The sequence below is a fragment of the Chaetomium strumarium genome (assembly GCF_033439665.1).
Source record: "Chaetomium strumarium strain CBS 333.67 chromosome Unknown B0T15scaffold_6, whole genome shotgun sequence".
NCBI lineage: Eukaryota > Fungi > Ascomycota > Sordariomycetes > Sordariales > Chaetomiaceae > Chaetomium > Chaetomium strumarium.
In genome coordinates, this window is record NW_026944434.1 from 3232119 (window position 1) to 3256069 (window position 23951).

The following is a 23951-nucleotide window of genomic DNA, read 5'->3' on the forward strand; positions in this document are numbered from 1 at the left end:
TTGATGTGACCGACCGGGTGGTCCGGCGGCTCACCCTACCCCTTGCGACGATCTTATGACCGCCCTGGTCCGGCCAAATCTGCAACCTACTGTACTTGTACAATACCACATCGCGTATCTAGGGAAGAATCTTACATTATTTTTCGCCCACGAACCTCCAACAGCGAATATATCACAAAATAAGTGAAATGCGTAGCCACCCCATTCATTATCCTACATGACGGGTCAACTTCGTATCCTACACGACAATTTCACTATGCATCCTTGTCAAGCGGCCAATACCCCCCCAGCTCCCTAAAAACCTCCTCAAACCCGGGCAGCACCTCGTCCAACTCCCTCGCCTCAACATCAGGCATATCCGTACACCACTGCGCGGGATTATCCTTGGGCAGATCCGGAATCTGCTCGTTCTGGATCCAGAGAATGCCAATATCATTGACTGCCGCCGGGTCCTGGTCATTCGGCGCTCTCTTGTAATACCGGAACACACCCCCCCTCACATCCCGATTCCAGCGCATCACCGCGCGCGACATGGTCTTGAGCGTCCCACCATGCAAGAAGGCAATGCGGCCATCGTCCGGATGGTGCTGGGCAAATGAATTCCCGCAATAACTCCTCCCCTCGTACACGGTGCCAACGCTGGTCAGCCACCGCCGCGGCTTCCCATAGCGCGTCTTGAGCGCGTGCCACGCAAAACGGAACGTGTCCTTGTCGCCCAGCAGGAAGCCGTCGTAGTACCGGTCCCGGTCGTTGTTCATGAAGGCGGCCAGCTGCACGTGGTGCCAGAAGCGCGCCTTGTCGACCAGCAGCTGGCCGCTCTCCAGCTCGAACTCATCCATCCTGCAGAGGGTGTTGGTGATGGCCCAGGCCGGGTTGGGCGGCCGCGTGCGCGCCATGTCCGGCCAGAAGACCGTGCGGTACTCCTTGTACGTGGGCGAGTCGAATAGCTCGGCCGGGTCGATCACGGGAATGTTGTCGCTGTCGAGCAGGAGGATCTCGGCCCAGCGCGAGTTGACGATGGCGGCCGTCTTGAGCTGGTAGTTGATGAGGTTTGTGTGGAAGCCGGGGTGCATGACGTTGTCGGTGCTTGCCAGGTCGTTGAAGACGGTGTTGGCGTATATGTCGGTGAGCTGCTGCTTCTTGCCGTCGTCCATCTCGTCGCCGTAGTAGTGGACCTCGACGGGGACGGTCGAGTTCAGGCGACGGAGAGCGCGGAGGAGCACCTTGGTGCGCATGAGCGTGTCGCCGTTGCCGGCGAGGACGACGATGCCCCGGCCGGAGAAACGAGACGCGACGTCTTGGTAGGATGGGCTGTTGCGGACAAAGTCCTGCCACTGGCGGCGTCGGAAATCAATCTCGCTGCTGGGCCGCTCTTTGACGTTCCACTCCTGGTCGGCACCGAACATGAAATTGACCTTCTGGTCCGAGGTCCAGTTGCACGTCCTCCTCGTCTCGCTGATGCTCAGGCCGGGGAGGGCAAGCACCTTTTCGAGGTGTCGGCCCCGGAAAGACTCGGCCGAAGGTAGCCTATGGGCCAAGTCAAAGCCTTCGGCGGCTTCGGGATTGCCATGGACACTGTCGGAATGCGTGAAAGACTCAACAACGCGAGACCACGAGCTTGCGCCGAAGTCATGGCTGTACAGAGCGGTGATCAAAAGAATAGATGTGATGCCAGCGAGGAGAATAAGGATTCGGGGAATGCGCCTGAGCGCCATGCTTGCTGTGGCGTAGTGCAAGCCCCTCGGGCGGCGGGAGGAAAGGGAAGCGGTCTCCGGGGCAGAGCTATGTCATGTCCAAAGGACAAAAATGCTTCGAGGTTGTCTGGGCAGGCGTGGAGCCGTCTATGGACGCGCAACTGCACATGCACGACCTACGGTGGTAATGCTTGTGGGGGGAGTGCTTGTGCGACAGTTGGATTTCACATGACGGACGACTGGAAATCTGTGCCAAGGAAGCCGAGTCGACGGATGTTCCCCGCGATACCCACTAACGACCGCTAGCGCCGTGCACAAAGTCTTCACGTAGGGGTACGAAGGTCGGGCTGGTAAGGCATATTTTTGGATATGAAACAGACGTCTTCCGGACTGTCGAAGCTTGTCATATGGTATGGCAATTATCTATATCCGTATCACGAATTTCCCACAAGCTCTTCTCTCGCAACGACCCCCGCTTATTAATGCATTGTGTTAAGGACTTGGTCCATGCGCAGAGAGGCGATCGGCAAGGCATTCCTCCGGCGGCCCGTGCTACCCTTGACAATGATCGGACCCTTGTTCCGGATCTGCAACCACTTACGGATAACGTTACAAGAAGCCTTCCATCGTGCATTGCAGGCCCCTTGGGGACGCGTCAACCATTGACTTCGCGTTCTGACTACGCGTCATCCGTCTCGCTCGACCCACCGACTTCCAACTCCAATTTCTGCGTACCACCATTTCCAGAATGTCACGACTCGTAGCAGATGAAGGTGATTTTGAGCCTCCGCCGGCTTCGCAGTCGCACTTTGCCAGATTCAAGAATTTCACACCTAACGATGAGGCATCATTCGACGAGGAGTTCGCGCGCCTCGCGTCACCTTAGCGCTGGGTCTCCGGCTCCCAAGAGTACATCCGACAACGCACCATCGCGGTAAAGGAAGAATTAGAGCTTCACTATTTCTCGCAGCAGCTGAAAGATGAATCAGAGGACGAAGAGGAAGAGGGGACGCCAAGTCCCGAAGAAACGAACCCAGGATCTAGAGCACCGAGGTCAACTCACCTTACGGAGGAGGAGCTAGAGCTCAAGGGCTACCAAGATCTGTGCCGCGAGGTCGGCATCGAGCCCAGCGAGTCGGTCGCCGAGTGTAAGAGACTGCTGAAGACCAAGCTGGTCAACATCATAGACCTGATCGACGCGCGACGAAACGGGAACGAGGTGAAGGTGTGGGACGACTTTGACGCGTTTCGCGACTACACGCTCAATGATGACGAGAAAAGGATCGACATAGAAGAGGCCAAGGGGACGCACCTCGAATCCCTGCTGCAGCGGTTGATTACTGGGCCTTGTTCACGGAGGAAACGTCGTGCCAAGAGGCGTGGGCGGGGGAAGGGGGTCGCTTCTGGCCGCATCAACAAACAGCGGGCACCGTAGGACATGGTGTTTGTCCAGACTGCTGGCGAGCTCACGACACGGGCCAATGTGCCTCGACTGTATTAATCAACTGTTCATAACCGGTCTATCTTAGGTATCTAGAGCCCTAACGCCGGGAATAATTGATAATGTACTTTATACCCCCTGACTTGAATGTGTCGGCCACCCATCAAGTACCGTACATACAGCCCATCATCTATGTATGTGCAAGCATCAAGTCTACCCCAACATCTACAGCATCTCAGCAATCCTTTTCTCCACCCTCGGTTCCGACCCATCCTCGCTGCCGCAGTAGCTCTGAGACTTCTTGAACCCGTCATCGCCCCTATCCCGATTCCCATCATCCGGCCTCGGCCGCTGCTCCTCGATCTCGATATGATCATCATCATCCAGCACCTCGTCCGAGATCAGCTTCGGATTAAACGCAAACGCACCCCGCGGTACGAAAGTCGACGCAAACACCAAGACGGAAATAATGCTCATCTGCACGCCCGCGGTAAACAACAACCCACTCCTGACCTCGCCGCCATTCGTCCCGCCGCTCTTGTTGTACACCCCATCGAGGTACCTCCCCAGGAGCGTGCCCGCAACGGCATACGTGACGATGTAAAAGGAGTATAAAAACGCCATGACGGCGCCCAGCGCGGAGACATTCTTATTCTGCGACTCAATCCTCGCTAGCGACGCCTGAATATACGCCGCCAACGAAACATCGCCCGACGCCCAGCCGTAGGCAACAGGACACAGCGTAGCGGCCACAATCCAGGCCTGGCCGACATCGCCCGCAGGCGGGTACCAGAAGGGCACATACCACACAATCAGCAGCATCAGCGCGTCCAGGCGCAGCCACGGCATGGGCGTCTGCACGGCGTTGGTAAACAGCAAGACGCTAAACGCGCCGAGCAGCTCGCCCAGGTTGGAGCCGCCAACCATGATCTGGGCCCAGGCGCTGTTGCCCAGGTAGCGGCGGGCGATCTGGGGCGCGATGTTGTTCTCGAGGTAGCGGTGCGCGTAGAGCGCGACCGAGTAGCCCGGCACGAGCCAGACAAACTTGCGCGACGTAAACAGGATCCTCGCGCCGACCCAGACCGACTCGGCGAAGAGGAAGAGCCCGCTGCACGCGGCCCGGAAGTAGGAGGTCTTGTTGTTGTTGTTGTTGTGTTTCTGTTTCTGTGTCTGTGCCTGTGCGCGGCGGAAGTCGAGCTCGCTGATGAAGAACCAGGCGAATGCGGCCAGGGCGAAGCAGATCGGCGTCACGATGAAGGACATGTTGTTGCCCAGCTGCGGGATGATGACCAGCCCCGTGACGAAGGCGCCGGCCGTGCCTGAGATTTCGTAGAAGATGTGCACGAGGGAATCCATCTTTTTGAGCTTCTGCACGTGGCCGCCGACGATGTCCCGCGGGATGACGCGCCGGATGAGCTCGACCATGCCGTAGACGATGCCCGACACACAGTAGACCGGGATGATGGCGTCGGTGTTGTATCTAGTGTGGTTGTGAGTTTTATGGCTAGTAGCTGACAGGGGTTGTCCCGAGTGCACCTACTTCCCGTAGTACGGCCACTCATTCTTGCGAGGGTTATCGCGATCTACCAGTAAGATCGGGATGTCAGCGATGGTTTCGAGGAGAAGAGACGTCCCGGCAAGCATGACACATACAAGAAGCGGGCATGAAGGTGCCGCCCGTCGCCGCGTCGATGATGAGCAACAGCGCCGAACACACTCCGAAGATCAGAATGGCGCAGGACAGGACGTTCTTGGTGGGGTATCGTTTCACCTGGATTGAGGCAAGCTGTCAGGGCGCGGTCCGGGCGACCGGTAGGGTCCGGAAGGCTGGGCATACCAACGGCCCGATGAGGATGGATCCAAAGCACTGGAAGGCCTGGTTCAGGCCGGTAAGCAGCCCGACTCTTTCGAAGGTCCGGCTCGGCGTGCCGCTCTGGATGGCCTCGTAGTCATATCGGTTGGTGGCGAGCGCGATGATGGAGCCGTTGAAAGCTTCGAGCCCGAACTTGTAGATCATGATGCCCGTGATGTAGATGGCAATGTTGCGGCGCTCCTGCGGCGTGAAGGCCCGCAGGTTCTCCACCAGCTCGGAGAAGTGTCCCATGGTGATGCTGGGACGGCGTTGGGGCCGTGAAGGGGAAGGGTGACGCTAGAGAGAGGACGATACGGAAGGATGGGATGGGAATCAGGGGCGAGGTGCTTTACATGTGCCATGTTCCTGCTGCACGTTGCATGTCTGCACGATGCGACTCCTCGATGGAAATCCCTACCAGGCTATCGGCTCGGTATAGACACACCCACACCCACATTGTCTCGCCTTCAGGGTCCGCGTGTGGGGGTTCGAGACTCGATGCTAGGCAAACGCTTGCACTGCATCGCGGCTTGGCAGGCACATTGGCGCAAAAGAGGTAGTAATAATAAGCGGCCGAGACAGTTTCGGACGGCATGACTCGACTTTTCCCCATCACACACCACCCCAGGCAAGTTGCCATCAACTGCATTGTGCACGTTCGCGCTCGTGGTTCCGTCCGGGTTTGCTGCCGATTTCAGGTCGGTTAGGCGACATTGACGGACATTGAATCTGTGATGCGGGTGCAGTGGACGCCAAGGGACGGGAGGGTGAAGAGGTGTGTGCCTTGGCGAACCGCGGAGATCCAGACAATCGCCCACGTGCTCTTGGCGTCGTGTCAGACTTACACGACCGATATAGGAGCTACCGGGCTGAAGGCGGGGGGATGAACAAGAAAAGTCAAAGTTCAGATGTTTTGGATTTGATAGCAGTGAATCTGTAGATGAAGCAGATTCTGTCTTACAACCATTGCAGCTACGCAGACGGGAGAGACGATGAAATGTTGTAGTGAATTCCGTACAAGTACAACACAGACCCAGGGTACTGTAACCTGTAGTGCCGTACCGTAAGAGCGTAACTTGTAGTAATTGGGTATTAGTGGCTCCAAGTTCAAGAGACCAAATTCGTCGAGAATGGCGAACTGACGGGTGGGATGTTCCCTAATAAGGACTGCATTGGCAACTTACTCAAGGCTAACAGCATGATTTCAGCCTTCCAAACCAAAAAGTCCAAGACCAGGCCAAGAGCCCAGCATCACGGTCGTCACACGCAGCCAAGACACGGGACGGCGAATGGGGGAGGCGCAAGAAGGCACGACTCGTTGACCAAGTGCTTGTGCGCCTCAATTCATCGACCGAGACTCTCAGGCCTCAGGCACCATCCGTCGGATACCCACATGCCGCTCACAATGCGCCCCGGGGCGCTCCACGATCGACTTCCCTTCGGTAACACTGATGCTACAGGGGGCATTCCTGCCACACACCGTTCCAGCGTGTTGGGTCTGCAGGCCGGGATCAGTCGAGTCGTCCGATGGGCAGACTGCACTTAATTGATCCAATGCAACCTAACGCTGGAGAGTGGAGGAGACCTCGGGTCCAACTCTTGTGCAAAGATGGCCGCCATCTGCGGCCTCCTGCTTTTTTCCCTTGTCAGCTCCGCCGCATCGCTCCCATCGCGCATCTCCTCCCCCCCACCTGCTCCTCCGGGCAGCAATCCGACGTCGTGACGGCATATCTGAATCTTTGACACAAAATACATAAAAAGGAAGACAACTCTTGCTGCCTGGTGATGGCAGTCGACGCCGAAGACCTCCTTATTCAGCCCTTCCGTGACGTGGTTGCGGCCGGCGCCGCCGCCGTTGCGAATGCGAGAAACGACGGACCCGCCAGCCATGTCGATCGCATGGCCAGGGCCGCACAGGCGCTCGTTCGGGAAGGTGAGAGGGCATTGACCAAGGTGCAGCTGGTCTGGAACGACCACGTTGCCAGACATGGAGACACATTCCGAGAAACGATGGTGCAGCAGGCTTCCATCGAGAAAAGGCGACTGGAGCTCGAGGAGCTGCTCTGGGACTTCGACGACTTCACACATCCGGACGAGTTTGACCAGCAGCGATATGCGGCCCTGCAAGCGGCAACCAAGGCGCTGGCCCTGGCCATCATTGACACGGCCAAACGCCTGAACTTCGAGACAACCATCCCACCAACGCCAACGGGCGGCTTCCCTCCCTTGCCTCCACTTCCCACTCGTCCTGAGACGCGAGCTGGTCCCAGTTCTCGGCCCCCCTCCGTCCGCTCCAACCGCCCGCGAACCTTGTCCAAACCAAAAGCAGCACAGGAGTATAATGCCGGGAACGCTCAGGATGTGCGGCGGGACAGTATACCCTCCAGTCCAAGCACCGCCCACACCAGAACATCTGTCCTGTCAGACACCAGCACATCGTCATCCGCATTGCTGGGGAGTCTGGACTCTCTTGTCATCCCCGAGGACCCGCCCGATGCCAAGGGATTCCCGCCCGGTTCCAACAACACAGACCTGCTCGGCCTAGAGGAACTGCTCAAAGAGTCGAGCTTCCACAGCGAACGCCGCAAATCCCGGCCCGCCAGCCCGCGGATCCCGGATTGCGGCATCCGAGAAGACAGCACCTACTACAGGCTCAAGGGCCTGTGTAAGGGGGCAACAAGGTTCCGGAAGGATGGCCACTGGGGCAGCATCAAGCTCAGCAGCGAGTACGATGCGGCCGGTACCTCGGTCGGTGGCGGGGATATGATGCGGGCTTCCGATGGGCTGGCGGTGCCCTTCCAGTACGAGACGGCCAAGGTTGGTACCTGCAGCGAGTGCGGGTATGCTGACGACCTAGACAACGTGGAACTGGACAAGAGCAATAAGCGTAAGAAATTTCTTCTCTCTTCCCCAACCAACCTCCCCCCCCGCCCCCCCACCTTCCCCCTCACAGGCAAGGATAACACTGACACCTCCGGGCCACAGCCGAAGCCGTGCGCACCTCGGCATGCGGAGCCCGCTACCGGCTCCGCCTGCTTTTCAAATCCCACCTCCGGCAGGGCAGCAGCAGCAGCAGCAGCGAAACCAACTACGCCTGCCTGTGGTGCGTCCAAGCGGGCGCCGTCATGCGCGAGGGCGACGCCACCGTCTTCCGCTCCGCCGAGAACCTGCTCCGGCACCTCGCCCGCCACCCACAACCGCTCCCGTCCCTATCCGGCATCTCAGTACGCTACGGCCGCCTGCTGCCGGACGACGCCGACGACATCTTCGACCTGCACCTGCCGGAATCCCCGACCCCGGTGCCCATGCCGGAGAACGTAGCCCGCTTGGCCACTGCCGTCGCCGTGAAAGACCACTACCGCCGCCCGGGGAGGGGGAAGCTGGACAAGCCGCCGGGCTATGACGCCGACATGCTCGAGTTCATGGAGGGCGCGCGCATCGTGGGCGTGATCTTCCCCGAGAAGTGGGGCGGCAAGTACTGCCTGGGCCGTCACGACGGCGAGTTCGGCGCGTTCCCGGCCAAGGCGGTGGAATTGCAAAGCCCGCAGCCGAGCGAGATCCCCGCGGGCGGCGAGAGCGGCATGAGTGCCACGGCCAGGTGGAAGTGGGCGCCCCCCGGGGGGAAGGAAGGGGCGCCGTGGCTGGCGTTTGGGAAGGGCGAGGTTATTACCAATGTGCAGTGTGAGTTCTCACTCCCAAGAGGGGTTTCAGGGGAGCAAATTGTAGAGGGGGGTGGAAGAGAAAGAGAGAGAGTGCTGATTGATTGATGTGTAGGTCTTTACGCGGACTACTGGTGCTGGTCCGGGACGAACAGCAAGGGGAAGACGGGCGTGTTCCCTCAGTCGCATATCGACTTGCAGACGCTTAGGGGGCAGGATTCGACGGTCGCCAAGAAGAGCAGGGGCAGGAGCTTCTTCGGTATGCGATCCCACAGTGGCACGGACACCACGAAGGGCGGTTCGGGACATAGAAACTCCATTGCCGGATAATAGAGAGGTGCGAGATCAGGACTCAGACCATAGAACATAGATACCCAAGTCTAGACGGCACATTCCCCGTTCTACTGCGCGTGCACCCACTCCTCCAGCAATCCATGTACTGTCTCAAGCCTCTTGACCGCAGTGTCGAAATTCACGTAATCCTCCCTGGTTCCTTTATTCCTGGCGTCCGCAATGGCCTCATACAGCGCGCCCACACCCCTGGCGAGGAAGGGCAGCTCCTTCTGCCAGTCTGCCCACGCGGCCTCGACCTTCTCCACCTTGTCCGTCTCAAAGTCGTGGACCTCAATGACATGCGACTCGCCGGGCGGGCCAAGCTGGATGAACGCCATGTCCTGCGACACGATCCTGATCTCGCCCTTCTCGCCGTTGATGGTCCACACGACGCAGGGGTCGCCCGGGAACGGCTGGCCGCGGCGCAGCCGCAAGTGTAGCGTAGCGTTCTCCTGCGTGATGTCCGACTCCTGCCACTTCCCCGCGACGAAGACCAGGTCTGGGACGTCGGAGCGGACGGTTCGGACCACCGCGCCGGTTGGGTCCTTGAGGGGGTTCTCGGGCCGCTGCAGGTGGAGGTCGCCCTTGAGCGAGCCCGGCTTTAGTTCTCCTAGGGCGGAGAGGGCCATGTCAAACACTGGTTTTGTTTTGTTTCGCGTCAGCACCATCCCCAACATACAAGACAGAACAGCAGGACGTGAGGGGAAAAAAAAAAAAAAAAAGAACTCACAATGCGCAAACGCAATAGTCACCATATTCCCACCGACCTCCCTCTGCGTCATATATTCCCACCCCACCGGCAAACTCTCCCGATCCCCGAGCCCACCAAACGCCCTCAACTCCGAACTAACCACCCTCCCGATCCTCCCCTCCGCCAACAACCTCCTTACCACAGCCACCACAGGCGCCTTCAGCCCCTGCAGCCCCACCACCCCCTTACTCCTCCCCCCATGCTTCCTCACCTCCTCAGCCAGCTCCCTCCCCCTTTCCGGATCCCCGGCAAGCGGCCACTCCACAAACCCATCCTTCCCCTCCCTTAGGGACTCAATCACCGTAGCATAATGCTTATCCACGCGTGTGGCACACACGACGAGATCAACCTCCGGATCGGCAGCTAGATCCGCGGGGGAGGCATAGGCGCGTACAACACCATGGTGGTTCAAGTTCGGGTCCGCGTCGAGGTTGTAGGCTTTGATGGCGGCCTCGGCCGCGGCTACGGATGAGTTGAGCAGTCCGACGATTTGGTAGCGTGCGCGGCCGCGCGGGGAGAGGAGGTAGGGCAGGTGGGCGCTGGCGGCCCAGCCTGTGGTGGCTTGGGGGCTGGAGGGGGAGGAGAGGCCGATTAGGGCGACGCGGATGGGTGCCATCTTTCTTTCTTCTTTATTCGCTTTTTTGGTGGGGTTGATTTAAAAGTGAATTCAGTTGGTGGTCCGGTTTTTGAGGTTGTATTGGTGGGTTACGGCTTGGGTGATGCTGGGTTGTGAGAGGAAGCAGACGCGGATGAGTACTACGGAGGGAGGGTTTGAAGTAAGGCACCGGATGCGAGGATAGAATGAAAAGGACGAAGGAGGTGAAGATCTAGGACTTTGAAGTTGGCAACATGAACTTATATGTGGCAGGCGAGCATTACCCTTGGGCCTTGGAGGCGGTTACAACTGTTAGAGCATGCCAAGCACCGTCGACATTACAAATGGTGGCGTATTACAAATGGCAGCATGCTATAGGAATCCATAATAGGATGCGAGGACTCGGACTCGTTGTCGGAGACATATTTGTCAGCTTGGCATGTGCTTGAAGTCGTCATCTTCCTAACGATGGCTATCAGATAATTAATAATTGAAGCGAGGCGTCCTGTGACCTAGTACTAGCAACCACAGCAGTGCTGAAGTACGTATTTGTTTTGGTCTCTCTAAAAATACAAGTACGGCCCTAAGGGTGGGCCATATGGGCATAAGAATTGCTGGAGAGGCCCGGGAGGGACGCGACGCATTGCACCAGCATCTAAGTATACTGTATCCACGACCCTTCAGCAGGTTGCCGGCTCTGTCGGCAGCAACCGTTGAACCACTAAAGACCTCTGTGTTCTCTATGTTCAGTATGGCTTTCATACCTTCCGGTCGCTCCTACTTAAGCCAGTTCCCTGGCTTATTCTAGGTAGTAGTTGGGAGCATGAGTTCTTCACCTTGTTCATCACCCAATACTACACTGCTTTCTCTGCCTCCGACCTTGCATACTGCAATAGATGGACGTTCAACCACGCTTACACCTCTAACTACCTTATACTGAGTGTAATTAGGTGCAGATTGTTTCCCCCCGACAACCGCTTAGAGATTGAGCTACTGTGGCTGCTTGTGGCTGGGCTCCACGCTTCGACGCGCCCAACGCGCGAATAAGCGAGTCGCAAATGTGAGTTTTACGCTCGTTCGCTCACCTGTCGGTATATCCAAAGCCTCCCCCTTGCGAAGGCCCCGATCCATGGGGTACATCACTTCGATCCGCACCTCGCTTCTCATTTCATCGTCCAGGCTCCCAAAGGCTGCGTCGTCTAGGTACTAGTGATCCTTGATTGTGCAAATGCGCGCGGGATCGAGATAACCGGCCGACTCTCCCTCTTCATGGGCGACGTATGCGATCGCTGAGTACGTCGTTCCGAACTCCCATGATTAGGCGTTTGGGAAGATTGGCCGCCTCCGAGTCGTCTAGGAGGCGATCTGGTACTTGTTCGGGCATTGAAACTTTTCCCGCATCGCTTTGCGGACGACAGAGGACAGGGTTGCGATCCCCCTCTAAGGCTACTGTAGACTCTTTCGAGTTGTCGATGGAGATGACGAAGGTAGCGATGAGATGATTGGGAATGGAGAAGGAGAATACTATTTTGCAGAATTGTCACCAACGATTAACGTCTGGCCCTCGTTACCGCCTTACCTGGTGGCCACCACGAGGGCCCCTGACATCCTTGTCCTCCCTCTCGACTCCTTTGTAGTACTAGCAGTAATGATTGAACAAAGAGGAGGTGTAAACATTAGTGTCAACCCAACTCGACGCCCGATGCGCCAACCAAAACAAAAGGTACCACCCATCGCAATGGGAATTTCCAAGAGGTAAAAGCATGCTTTTCAGGGTTCCAGCGGAAGCTTGAACAACCTAATGGCATTCTCCCGCCCCACCAGCTTCTTCTGGTCTTCGGGCAGGTCGACGGTCAGCCACCAATACTGGGCCTCGGCGATGGTGTCGTACGGATAGTCTGTGGATAAGTTAGCTCAAGCCCTGCTCTATCTCAAGAATGAGTGCGTACCGATCGAGTAGAGACAGCGCTCGACACCGATTTGGTCGATGCAGAACTTCAGGGCGGGCGTGTTGAAGTTCCCGGAGGTGGTGATGGAGATGTTGTGAGTGAAGTAGTAGCTGTAGTCCTCTTTGGAGGGTCTCGTGGCCTTTTTTACCGGCTTGTTGTACCAGTGGTCGGCGCGCCAGAGGTTGAACGGGATCCTGTTTGCGTCAGCTGGACTCAACCTGGAACCCCTGAACAAAACAAAACAAAAACGAAAAATCCCCTTACCCTTCGCCCAAATGCCCAACCACCACCTGCACGCCCGGAAATTCATCAAACACGCCGCTAGAGCAAAGTGCATACAGATGCAAGCTCAGATCCAAATGGAACTGCACCGCAGCGCCCAGGATCTGCTTCCTGTCCCCATACCTCGTCCCCGGCAGCAGATCCTTCGCGGGCGGATACCGCGGATGCAGGTACACCGGCACGCCCAGCTCCTCGATGCACTTCCAAAACGCCCTAAATTCCGGCGCATCATAGTACTTCTTCCCCTCACCATCCTCACCACCCTCCTCCGCCACAACCTGATAATCATTCAACATCACGCCGTACATGCCCAACTCCCTCACGGCCCTTGTCGCCTCCGCAATCGCATCCGCGGCATTATGCATGCTCACAGCGGCAAACGCGCCAAACCTCTTCGGATTCAGCTTCACCTGCGCAGCGAGCCAGTCGTTCGCCTCGCGCGCGAGGTCGCGCGCCTTCGCCGCGTCTGGCTCTCCCTGCGCTCCCGGCGAGGTCAGCGAGAGCAGCATGTACTCGACGCCGTGGGCGTCCATCTGGGCGAGGCGCTCGTGGTGGATGTCGAGCAGCGCTTCGGTCAGGCCGGACTTGGCCGCGTCGGTGCCCGGCCCGGAACCGGGGCTGAAGAGCGGCGCGGACGCGGCGAGCCAGGAGAGGCCTGCTGGGTTGAGCACTGCTTCTTCGATGGCGATGGTGCCCTTGGCGGCTTTGGGTGTCATGATGGTGGCGATATCGTCCTGATGGTGATACTACTAGTGAGGATGTGGGTGATGATGGTGATGATGTGAAAGGGTTGTGATGTTTGGTTGGGAAGCAAGCTTATAGGTTCGAAGGGGGGGAATGTAAACAAGAAAAGCTTATCTTCCACTAGCTGTGTAAGTGTCTCGATCAGCTCACGCGTTCGGTATGCAGGTAGAGATGAAAGGAGGCGTGGTGGAGCTCACGGACGACCGGCGAGCAGCTGGATCGGATGATGCCAAGGCTGTTGGGGCGTGGCTGGCCTGCAGGTTGCTGCTAGTCAGATCCTCAACTCCACGAGAACTCCACGGTTTAGGGCATGGGCAGCGACCAGGTTGGGAAGTAACAAGATCACCTTAACGGTTCTCGCGAGGGCGTCAGAACGAGCATGCGATTCGGATCTGGTGGGCGCGGGCGATCTAAGACAGCTAGACAATGTCAAGGTTCCATTCCGGACTCCGAACACTTCTCCAACTTCGGCACTTATAAGGGACAGCCCCGCGTAGGACCAACATCGGCAGCTACACAGTACACTACAGAAGAGATCTCGTCTCGTCCATCTCGCGGCTCGGCTCTGACGCCCACGTGGAGGAGGATGCTGACCCCGGGCTCGGGATAGAATCGGGGCGGGTGATCACCGAATCTTGGCATGGCAACAGCCAGGGGCCCTTGTATTGGTGTTTGATGAACTTCTGAAAGCTCCAGCTGAGCAAAGTGGGCACAGTGGATCTGCTCCCGTCTCCACATGCAATTGATGAGGCGACTCAGCGAGGGACGGAACATTCGCCCACGGGTAAAGCTTTCCGCCGATGTGGCCTGCATCGATGATTGCCATGGCTGTGCACAACACCAAAGCTCGGCGGCACGCTGTCACTGCGGGGTTGCTGCGTGTAGTAGCAACTGCCGCGCAACAGCACGGAACAACGCGCTCAGTTCTCCGCGATGGATGTTACGGTGCGGTTGGTTGGCAATTTGGCCTCATCCATAATAATCCATTTTCCTGCGGATGTGGACATGCGGCCGGAGCGGGGTCTTTTATGCTGCCAATATCTGCAACGCTGTGTGTGTGGAACAACCCCCAAGCTTCTGAATTGAAGTCAGAAGAGGACCATAATAATAAGGCGCGACAGAGATATTGGTGCGGTTCACATCACAGTGAAACGGTCATACTAGTACTTGCGTGCTGGGAAAGATGGCGGAAGCAACTCCCCTCCGGCCGCGGATGCTCATCAACGGCGAGGTAAATCATCCGCGTCATCTATCTACGTCATTGCTCAAAGCGCAACCAGCAGTGAATACTGACAGGGGCCCAGCTCGTCGAGGCGTCCGATGGCAAGACCTTCACCGTCTACAACCCGGCCACGCGCGACATCTCAGCCCAGGGCAAGTCCCCAACCCCTCCGGAGAGCGTGTAAACAAATGATAGATTTTGTACAATACCTCTGACAGCTCCACACAGTCCCGGAGGCCAGCGCAGACGACACCAATGCGGCCGTGGCAGCCGCAAAGGCGGCCTTCCCGGCGTGGGAGGCCATGGGGCCGGCGAAGCGGGCGGTGTACCTGAAGCGGCTGGCGGCGCTGCTGCGGGAGCACAAGGACGAGCTGGCGCGGCTGGACGCCATCGCCATGGGCATGCCGGTGTCGACGCACCACTTCGCCGAGAGCTGCGCGCGGCACTTTGAGTACTTCGCCGAGGCGTGGGCGACGGTGCAGGGGCAGGCCAGCGTCAACACGCCGGGCTACGTGACCATGACGCTGCGCCAGCCGTACGGCGTCGTGGCGCTCATCATCCCGTGGAACGTGCCGTGCCACTTCCTGGGCACCAAGTCGGCGCCGGCGCTGATCACGGGCAACACGGTGGTGCTCAAGTCGAGCGAGAAGGCGCCCCTGGCCGTGGCCCGCATCGCCGAGCTCGTCAAGGAGGCCGGCTTCCCGCCGGGCGTCTTCAACATCCTCTCGGGCCACGGCCTGCCGTCGGGCCAGATCCTGTCGCGCCACATGGACGTGCGCGCCCTGAGCTTCACGGGGTCCAGCCGCACCGGCAAGCTGATCCAGGAGGAGGCGGCGCGCACCAACCTCAAGAAGGTCATCCTCGAGCTCGGCGGCAAGTCGCCCGCGCTGATCTTCGAGGACGCCGACCTCGACAAGGCGGTCGCGCAGACGCAGTTCAGCATCCAGTCCAACAGCGGGCAGGTGTGCATGGCCAACTCGCGCATCTACGTGCAGAAGAGCGTGGCGGCGCAGTTCGTCGCGGCCTTCAAGCAGCAGTTCGCGGCCAACACCCGCCCGGGCGACCCGCTGGACCGCGCGACCAACCACGGCCCGCAGGCCGACGAGACGCAGTACCGCACCGTGCTGGCCTACATCGAGGACGGCAAGGCGGCTGGCGGCACGCTGGCGCTGGGCGGGCACGGCCAGCTCGAGCGCACCAACGGCTTCTTCGTCGAGCCGACCGTGTTCCTGGACGCGCCCGAGACGGCGCGCATCACGAAGGAGGAGGTCTTCGGCCCCGTCGTGGTCATCAACACCTTCGACACCGAGGCCGAGGCCGTCGCCAAGGCCAACGACACCGAGTTTGGCCTGTACGCGGCCGTCTACACGCGCGATGTGAACCGTGCGATGCGCGTGGCCAGGGCGCTCGAGAGCGGCTACGTTGGGATTAACTGCACCTCGCCGCTGACGGGCCACGACCTGCCCTTTGGCGGGTACAAGAGCAGCGGGCAGGGCAGGGAAGGCCTGCTGTATAGCATGAATAACTTCCTTGAGACTAAGAGTGTTATTATGCAGATTGATGAGGCGTAGCTGTTGAATGAGAATACTATTTCTAAATCAATGGTACTGTGAATCCTTCGTCGTGATTTTGGCGTGTTGAGGCTTGAGACAGGAACGAGAAATGCATGCTGCCACTGTTGCTTCAAGTTGTTGTCTACCACATAAGCTACCATGTCTTGAAGGATCAGTGGGCACGGCAGTGGCGGGGATACGCTGGCAACCTTGCACCGGCGAGTATTGTTTGGTGTGTTGCAGGGTGCAGAGGTAGGAGACAGAGAAAACACTGTAAGGTTGGGCGATGAAGGCGATGAAGGCGATGAAGAAGGTGAAGAAGGTGAAGAAGGTGAAGAAGGTGGAGAACTGGAGCGGGGGGAGGCACGCAGCACAGAGCCATGTGTGTGATGTGGGATGTATTTGTGGTGGTTGTAGGTGGAAAAGGCAGAGGGCCGGGATAAATAGTGGGCCGGGAGACGCCCGGGCCACCAAGGGCTCGCAACAGGAACTGGTTTATACGTTGGATTGCTTGAAAGGAATCCAGTAGTGGACATCAAGACCAAGGGGGTCTTACTAGTAGTTCAACGTCCGTTCAGGACGGGGATCCCCTTCAAGACTACTATGGTCTCTACAGAGAATATACTCGTCGATTATCCACGCCTTGCTACTACTAGTGTTTACTCGGCCTTTGCTCGGTCTTACTCTGCTCACCTCTGCTCAACCCAATGACCATTTTCGGCAAGGTATGTACTAGGGTACGCCACACCTGTCACACTGATGGCGCTGCATAAAAGCCGCACAGTGATAGTTGCGGACACACAATTCCTTGTGCAACCCACCAGGCGACCACGCAGCAGGAGGTGCGGGACGCGGATCCTCTCCGGACAAGCAGCGGCCAATGATGGCTTGGCCTTATTAGTACCACCAGTTACCCTTGGATGAGCTTACCGAAGATGTGCACATTCTGCGCTAAGAGCACGCACGGCTAAAGGCGAAAAAGACGACAGATGATTTAAGAAAGACGCAACGTGATGTTATTCGCACTACCAATCCAACCGGCATCTGATTCCTACTAGTAGTAGTACTCGCCGGGCCTACCCCAAAGCTGATCAAGACGTCGTGCGTACATCAGCGTTCTCCTGAAAGATCGCGCCAAGAGAGAGAAGCTCATTGTCATCAGCCTTGCCCTTGAAGCCAAGCAGGATGCCATTCCCCAGCTCCTGCTCGTGAGCCGTGCCGCCCTTTCCGTCCGAGGTGTCGGTGCCGCCATGAATCCACGAGTCCTTGCGATTCGCGACCTTGAGCTCAATCCTGTCCACGCGGTCTCCCGTCCACAGGACCAGCGACTCGACCTTGTCGCCCTTGTCGAATGTGAACGTGTACGAGGTTCCCGTCTCGTTGCCGATCTTGTCAGTCGTCTCGCCGTTGTTCCGGTACTTGACCTTCAGCGCCTTGATCAGCTTCCGGTTGTGGTAGTTGCCGCTTCCGTCGGCGACCCAGACGGTGATCTCCTCGACCGGGTGCAGGCCATCGGTGAAGTCGAAGGCCTTGGGGTTGTGGGTGCTGGAGCCGCCGGTGGGCTCGTTGTTGACGATGGCCTTGGCGCCGCCCGCACCTGTACTATGCTTGAAGTCCTCCACAGAGGTGGCCATTGTGACTGCTGGGATGGTTGGATGGGGGACGAGGGCAATGAGTAAGAGTTTGGTACCAGTTTGGTTCTGCAAAGAGGAGGGAAAGGGGTTCTCGTCTTGTGTGTTTAGAGAGGAAGAAAGGAGAGAGAACTCAGGCTCGACTTGTGAGAGTGACCACCATTATATAGAAATACTCGGTCCTCTCTGCTTCCATCTCTTCACCCTTCTTCCTCAAGGAATGCTAGCAGCCTATTGGCATTCTCGTCATGTTATGTGGGAGGAAAGGGCAGCAGCCAAGGATGATTCAGATGGTCCGTACAGCGCACGAATAGGGTACGCATCCTCACAGCCTTGCTGCACAAGAGCACCCGATACTGGTCGAATGTGGCTCAATATTGAATGTGAGAGCCAATTGCCATTAAGAAAGTTGGAGTTCTCTTCCCGCCTCTTGTGCTCTAACGAGTTTCTTGCCTCGATGCGATGTGACACGGCGTCGTTGACCGGACTGTGGCCAATGGGTGCTCGACTGGCCGAAGCATGTCGGGCAGTCGGGCATAGGGAAGTGTCCGATATACCACGGGAGCCGCAATTCTCTCTTCGGGGAATGATTTAGGGCAATATGGGGTGGTTAAAGCATGGCTGATCATTGCCACCCTCCGTCTAGCGCCGGTGAGACCTTGAGGCTCTGCGCGGGCAGGCCGTGCGGACGACTGAAGGAACCTGAGGTATTATCCCGTGTTTGGCTCCCGAGTCCTGTAAGAGGAGCGGAAGTGCTCTCGGATTACGACTATAAGGTCGAGCTTTTTATTGTCCGTGACGTATGCCGTTATTATCATACACCTATGCTTACCTCAGGGGGAAGAGTCAGAGAAAGCTCAGGGCAAACCACCACAGCTCATCATAGCCTAGGAGTACAACCGACCATCACGATCATAAGTGCATAAAGTAGATAGGCAGTACTTATGTCTCATCTAACCAGACTAAGATAAGGTATTCTACTAGACTTCTATTGAATCTACCACAGCCCCCGCACCTTGTCCCACCCTCATACCGCCACTGGGACAGGCCCGATAGGCCCGACGGGCAGCAGCTTGACATCCTGAAACAGGTCGGGCCGCGTCACCCGCTTGAAGGTCTCGTCGAACATGTCCTCGGCGTGCTTCTCGGCGTCGTGGTGGTGGATCCAGTCCTCGCGCGGGAAGGCGATGCTCTTGGGGTCCTGGGCCACCTTCTCCCAGTCGGTCTTGTGCCACCTGTCGCGCGTCGTCTCGCCCGTCTTTTGCACGGCGCGGACGCGGTCGTACCTGGCAAACAGAGTTAGTACATGATGCTTTAATTTTTCTTTCTTCTGTTTTCTTCTATTCTTTTTTTCTGTTTTGTTTTTGTTGTTGTTGTATCATAAAACTTACCGGATTTCTTGATGCACCCGCACGGCCGCCGGCACGTTCGCCTTGCCGGCGCGCTTGAGGCACACGGCGATGGTGACGCCGTCCTCCATGGCCTGCGTGGCGCCCTGCGCGCTGGTGGGCAGGAAGGGGTGGGCGGCATCGCCCAGCAGCAGGATGCGGGCGTGCCGGCTGACCCAGGTCGGCAGCGGGTCGCGGTACACAAGCTTCCAGTCGACGAGGTCCTTGGCGGGCGTCTTCTCGACGATGGCGCGGCACATGGGGTCCCAGCCCTCGAGCACCTTGAACACGTCCTCCAGCTTCCCCGGAAACGACCACGACTCGTCGATGTCGTGCTCGTCGCGGTGGGTCAGCACCCAGCAGCAGTCGGCGCCGTTCTTGATGGTGCTGAAGAGGAAGTGCACGTCCGGGCCGATCCAGCCGTTGAAGGTGTCGCCGTTCTCGCAGAACTGGCGCGTGCGCGGGTCGGCCAGCATGTCGGTGTTGGGGAACCAGGCGCGCCACACGGCGTAGCCGCTGCTCTTGGGCTTGTCGACGTAGCCCAGCACCAGCTCGCGCGCCTTGCTGCGCACGCCGTCGGCCCCGATCACCACGTCGGCCACCACGCGCTCGCCGCTCTTCAGCACGATGCCGGCCTGCTGCTCGTCCTCGAAGTACTCCTCGACGCGCTGGCCCAGGTGGATCGGGATGCCCAGCTCGTCCCTGGCATAATTAAACACCACCTCGTGCAGCTCGCCGCGATGCCCGTTGAACACGGGCGCCTGCGGGTCCTGCTCCGGCGTCGGCTGGTGGTAGACGACCTCGCCCGTGTCGAACTTGTGGATGCGGAAGCCGTAGTGCGTCAGGTCGATGGACAGCGCGCGCAGGCGCCGGGCGATGGCGCCGTCGGACCAGCGCGCGTAGATGCGGCCCGCGTTGGCGCCGAACGAGATGATGTCGCCCAGCGTCTTGAGCTCCGGGAAGTTCTCGTAGATCTCCACGTCGTGGCCCTGCCGGTGGCACTCGATCGCCGCCGTCAGCCCGCCGAAGCCGGCGCCGACGATGACCACCTTGATGCCCGATTTCGCGGGGGGCGACATGGTTTGGCGGGTTTTGTGATTCTTAGTGGCGATGTGTTATGCTGGGTTGTGAGTTGTGAGTGAGATTGCTGACTGGTGAGGGTACTACTATTAGCAGTACTACTACCCTTTTTCTGTAATGTACCTCGCTTGGTATAGGTAGTGGTTATGATGATGTATATTGTACAATACAACACTCAGACTGTCCAAACACGCAACGCCAATGTCACGGACCCGAGGAGTCATGCAGGTATTAATGAGGCCCCTGCCACCGTGCTTCGGTGCAGCTTTCCTCCCGCAGTCAGTCGAGACCCCCAGATTCCAAGCCTCCAATCCAAGGCTCTGCTCGCCCGGCCGGAGAAGAGACCTCCCGCATAATGCATTCGGTGCATGGGGATCCGTGGATATTGCCTGCAGAACTTCAGCCTATTCCGGACCGTTGGCGTGTTTACCATGTCTTTTCTCCCCCATCTGCCGAGCCTGGGTCCATTGCGGTCTTGGTGAAAGTGGTGCGGGGGAACAGTGAGGGAACAGCTCCCCCGCATCCACGAAACGACGCCAACCGGTTGCTGAAATCTGGTCACGCGCACCCGTGATGCTGGCACCGCGTTCGGATTCGAGAACTGGATCCCGTTTTCCGTCGATCGCTTGGCCTGGGGAACTGGGGTTAGGGTTGCAGTCCCTCGTCACTATCAACACCACCTTCTGCCTCCTTGAAGGCGATGGCATTAAATGTGTTGGGTAGAGATTATGTACACTTGCGCATGTCCGTGGTAATTGTCTTGCACAAGCCGTACCATTAATGTCACGGTTGAGAAGGCTTGCACAATGGGCTCCCCCCTGAGTCGCTCGATTTTCAGGGGCTGCGGCTCGGAAAGGGGCAACACTACCAGCTTGCATCATATAGTAAGGTTAAAGGCATTGAGATCTTAATTTGTTAGCAAACTTTTTCTGGGTCCGTATCAACTTAGACTTTCCTCCCCAGGCCATTGTTAAGCCTGAAATCACTTTAAACAAACTCCAGATGATCCTAACAATCCTACTAGTAGTACCGTACGTACTAGTACTCATGCAATGGCCTCCCACATCATGCAACCATACCATCATGACCATAAAGTAGGTACTCAGATATCAACACGCCTTAAGTTGACATCCTCGCAACAACCACCTCCACTCCACCCACCCCCTCACCCCCTCTAACTTGTTTCCATCAAACCGCCTTCACCTTAACAAACTTGACATTCCCATGCTCATCCAGCACGGGCTCCTCCTTCAGCTTCCGCTTCTGCTGCTGGTAGAAGGTACTCATCCTGTACTTGCTCTCGCCATCATGCACCCTCAGGTCCTGCAGCGCCTGCCTGCCCTCCCTCAGGATCGCCTCCCTGATCTCCTCACTCCGCGGCACAATCTCGCAGGGAAACGGCTGCGGCCTCATATTCAACCCGTTCGTAAACGCAAAGATATCCACCTCCTTCTCCAACCCAGTCTTCGGATCCCTCGCCTTGCGAATATCAAACCCCCACAGCAGCCTCGCCACGGTAATCCACGTGCCCTGCTCGGCCAGCGCCTGCCCGCTGCACACGCGCCGGCCCCAGCCGAAGGTCATGTACCCCCTGTCCCCGGGAAAGGGCCGCCGGTACTCGTGGCCGTCGAGGTAACGGTCCGGCAGGAAGCGGTCCGGGTCCGGGAACTCGCGCTCGTGGTGGTGGATGGCCCACACGTTGCCCTGCACCCAGGCGCCGCGCGGGATGAGCCAGCCGTTGTAGGTGTCGTCCTGCGTCGGCGAGTGCGGCTGCCCGCCGATGATGGCCACGCTGCGCCAGCGGAGCACCTCCTTCACGAATGCGTTGATATAGGGCAGTTGGGGGGAGTCGTCCCAGTGCGGCGAGCGGTTGGGGCCGATGACCCTGTCGATTTCGCGCTGCGCCTTGTGCATGGCTTCTGGGAAGGCGCAGCATGCTAGGATGAAGGTGATCAGCGTCGAGGAGGACGTGTCGGACCCGGCGCCGAAGAGGTTGCCTGTGAGGCCCGACAGTTCGGCTACGGGGAGGTTGTATTTTTCGGCTTCTTCGAAGAGGGTCTTGACGTAGGGCGTTGGCATTGACGCTTGTTCCGAGGGAGACTTTTGGGCGTATTGCTCGATGGCTTCTTGCGCGAGCGTGTAGAAGAAGTAGTGGCCTCCCTTTTGGCCGCGGGTGCCGAGGCCCTTGAACCAGGGCATGAAGCGGGGGAATTTGGCGAGGACTAGTAGCGATGTTTGAGTTAGAGTTAGAGGAGATCGGAAACGAACCGAGTAAACCACTCACAAGGGAAAGTCTCCAGCAACATTGGGAACGACTTCCCGGGCACGTTGAGATCAGCGGCCAACTGCATGAGCGCAATGACCTCGGTAATAATAGGATCGTTGTAGCTGGCCACGCGGCGGCCAAAGGCAATGATGGACACCACACTCGTCGCATAGCGCTCCAGGTGCTTGACGAACTCGGCCGGCTCGCGCAGGAAGTCGTACGCGACCACCTTGCTCTCGTTGTTCTGGATGTCGCGGTAGCCGCGGATCGACTGCACGCCGACGCCGATGTGCATCAGCTTGCGGTGCAGGCGCCAGTGGTCGCGCTCCTGCTGGTTGCGGATCTGCATGGTCACCAGGTTCGCCTGGCCCGACCCGAGCTCGCCGAAGACCACCATGCGCGGCCGCGACGCGTAGATCTGCGCCTTCTTCTCGAACATGTCGTGCGCGCACCATGCGTCGTTGATCCACACCGTCGGGTTTCTGTAATATTTCATGTCAGCTACTGTATCTTGGTCTTGGTCTTGCGAAGGGCTTGTCGGACACTCACCGGCCGATCCAGAAGGTGATGAGCGGCGTGTTGTATTTCTTGGACAGCTGCTCGAAGTAGATCCAGGGCTTGTTGTCGGGCAGCGAGAATGTGTTGCCGACGATGGGCAGCGGGAAGGGCCCTGGCGGCATCCTGGACCTCATGTAGAGCATCCACGCGTAGTCGGCCGCGATGGCAACCGCCACGACGGCTAGTACCCCGAGGACGACATTGAGAAGACCCGCGTCGGCGATGACCGCCTGCAGCTTCACCAGCGCAAGGGTTTCAATGAGCCTTTCTGACAGCATCTTGTCTCATGTCGCCCCCTACTAGTTCAGGGGCTGGTCAACGGCTGAAGGGTTACTAGTAGTACTGCCAACAGGTGAAGACGATGCTCGCCAAGCTAGGAACTTTAAGGGTTGACGATCCAAAATCAGCTGCGTGTGGCTGGACCGTGACTGAACGAGATCCTAGTCTCTAGAGCTTTGAGATAAAGTACGATACAACTCAGGATATAGGCGCGCACACCTGCCACTGACAAGTCGAAAATTGGTAATGCGACCGCAAGAATAGTGGAACGTCCCGGAGGTAGCAGGTCCAGGACTAGGAAATCCCACCGGTAGTCCATGACCTGGTCCTCGGCGGCAGATTTGATTCCCGGCCGGCACACTCAAGTCTGGTTGAGGAGGTGGGGTTCCCGGAGCGGGGATCCACGTTGGAGGGAGCAGCTCCGGGTCACCCCTCCCCCATTGTTCGGATCGTGGTTGCCGAGAATCCTGGGTTTGAGGTCTCAATAATACCACCTGACGCCTCGTGACATGGTCGACGCATATCATACCGCAGTAGATGTCGAGAGCGTTTCATTCATCCGTTGTGTTCCTCTAGCCTCTAGTACGCTGAATAGGACAAGTCGGGCTCGTCGGGTGAACAGATGTCAGAACCAACAACGGCAACATCTGTATATGGTAGGTATCTCTTAAGAC

General features: G+C 58.1%; 10 protein-coding genes across 10 annotated transcripts; 3 read left to right on the forward strand and 7 right to left on the reverse strand.

Moving 5' to 3' along the window:
• Positions 1–116: 116 nt before the first annotated feature.
• B0T15DRAFT_285007 (glycosyltransferase family 71 protein) lies at positions 117–1908 on the reverse strand. Its single transcript, XM_062863620.1, has one exon. The coding sequence runs from the start codon at positions 1713–1715 to the stop codon at positions 255–257; it is 1461 nt and encodes a 486-aa protein (XP_062719586.1). The 5' UTR covers positions 1716–1908; the 3' UTR covers positions 117–254.
• Positions 1909–2089: 181 nt separating this feature from the next.
• On the forward strand, positions 2090–3129 carry B0T15DRAFT_569262 (uncharacterized protein; the record flags this gene model as incomplete). Its single annotated transcript, XM_062870802.1, has 2 exons — positions 2090–2570; positions 2739–3129. The coding sequence occupies exons 1-2, from the start codon at positions 2443–2445 to the stop codon at positions 3127–3129; spliced, it is 519 nt and encodes a 172-aa protein (XP_062719587.1). The 5' UTR covers positions 2090–2442.
• A 97-nt stretch (positions 3130–3226) lies between these two features.
• Positions 3227–5735, reverse strand: B0T15DRAFT_541304 (major facilitator superfamily domain-containing protein). The gene is made up of 4 exons (XM_062869851.1): positions 4973–5735; positions 4789–4906; positions 4676–4718; positions 3227–4615 (listed from the first exon to the last, which is right to left on the reverse strand). Exons 1-4 carry the CDS (start codon positions 5237–5239, stop codon positions 3361–3363), a joined length of 1683 nt encoding a protein of 560 aa, XP_062719588.1. The 5' UTR covers positions 5240–5735; the 3' UTR covers positions 3227–3360.
• Positions 5736–6772: 1037 nt separating this feature from the next.
• Positions 6773–8976, forward strand: B0T15DRAFT_402453 (uncharacterized protein; the record flags this gene model as incomplete). Its single annotated transcript, XM_062865164.1, has 3 exons — positions 6773–7874; positions 7973–8668; positions 8762–8976. The coding sequence occupies 3 exons, from the start codon at positions 6773–6775 to the stop codon at positions 8974–8976; spliced, it is 2013 nt and encodes a 670-aa protein (XP_062719589.1).
• On the reverse strand, positions 8901–10462 carry B0T15DRAFT_285059 (uncharacterized protein). The gene is made up of 2 exons (XM_062863621.1): positions 9710–10462; positions 8901–9616 (listed from the first exon to the last, which is right to left on the reverse strand). The coding sequence occupies exons 1-2, from the start codon at positions 10344–10346 to the stop codon at positions 9048–9050; spliced, it is 1206 nt and encodes a 401-aa protein (XP_062719590.1). The 5' UTR covers positions 10347–10462; the 3' UTR covers positions 8901–9047.
• A 1499-nt stretch (positions 10463–11961) lies between these two features.
• On the reverse strand, positions 11962–13365 carry B0T15DRAFT_285081 (uncharacterized protein). Its single transcript, XM_062863622.1, has 3 exons — positions 12539–13365; positions 12275–12468; positions 11962–12223 (listed from the first exon to the last, which is right to left on the reverse strand). The coding sequence occupies exons 1-3, from the start codon at positions 13270–13272 to the stop codon at positions 12096–12098; spliced, it is 1056 nt and encodes a 351-aa protein (XP_062719591.1). The 5' UTR covers positions 13273–13365; the 3' UTR covers positions 11962–12095.
• A 1118-nt stretch (positions 13366–14483) lies between these two features.
• On the forward strand, positions 14484–16093 carry B0T15DRAFT_513943 (aldehyde dehydrogenase domain-containing protein; the record flags this gene model as incomplete). Its single annotated transcript, XM_062868084.1, has 3 exons — positions 14484–14531; positions 14605–14700; positions 14741–16093. The coding sequence occupies 3 exons, from the start codon at positions 14484–14486 to the stop codon at positions 16091–16093; spliced, it is 1497 nt and encodes a 498-aa protein (XP_062719592.1).
• An 803-nt stretch (positions 16094–16896) lies between these two features.
• Positions 16897–18139, reverse strand: B0T15DRAFT_541316 (uncharacterized protein). The gene has a single exon (XM_062869852.1). It carries the CDS (start codon positions 17707–17709, stop codon positions 17167–17169), a length of 543 nt encoding a protein of 180 aa, XP_062719593.1. The 5' UTR covers positions 17710–18139; the 3' UTR covers positions 16897–17166.
• Positions 18140–18538: 399 nt separating this feature from the next.
• Positions 18539–20668, reverse strand: B0T15DRAFT_421356 (uncharacterized protein). The gene is made up of 2 exons (XM_062865557.1): positions 19098–20668; positions 18539–18992 (listed from the first exon to the last, which is right to left on the reverse strand). Exons 1-2 carry the CDS (start codon positions 20171–20173, stop codon positions 18734–18736), a joined length of 1335 nt encoding a protein of 444 aa, XP_062719594.1. The 5' UTR covers positions 20174–20668; the 3' UTR covers positions 18539–18733.
• Positions 20669–21071: 403 nt separating this feature from the next.
• Positions 21072–23632, reverse strand: B0T15DRAFT_569268 (cytochrome P450). The gene is made up of 3 exons (XM_062870803.1): positions 22990–23632; positions 22459–22922; positions 21072–22396 (listed from the first exon to the last, which is right to left on the reverse strand). Exons 1-3 carry the CDS (start codon positions 23274–23276, stop codon positions 21363–21365), a joined length of 1785 nt encoding a protein of 594 aa, XP_062719595.1. The 5' UTR covers positions 23277–23632; the 3' UTR covers positions 21072–21362.
• Positions 23633–23951: the final 319 nt, after the last annotated feature.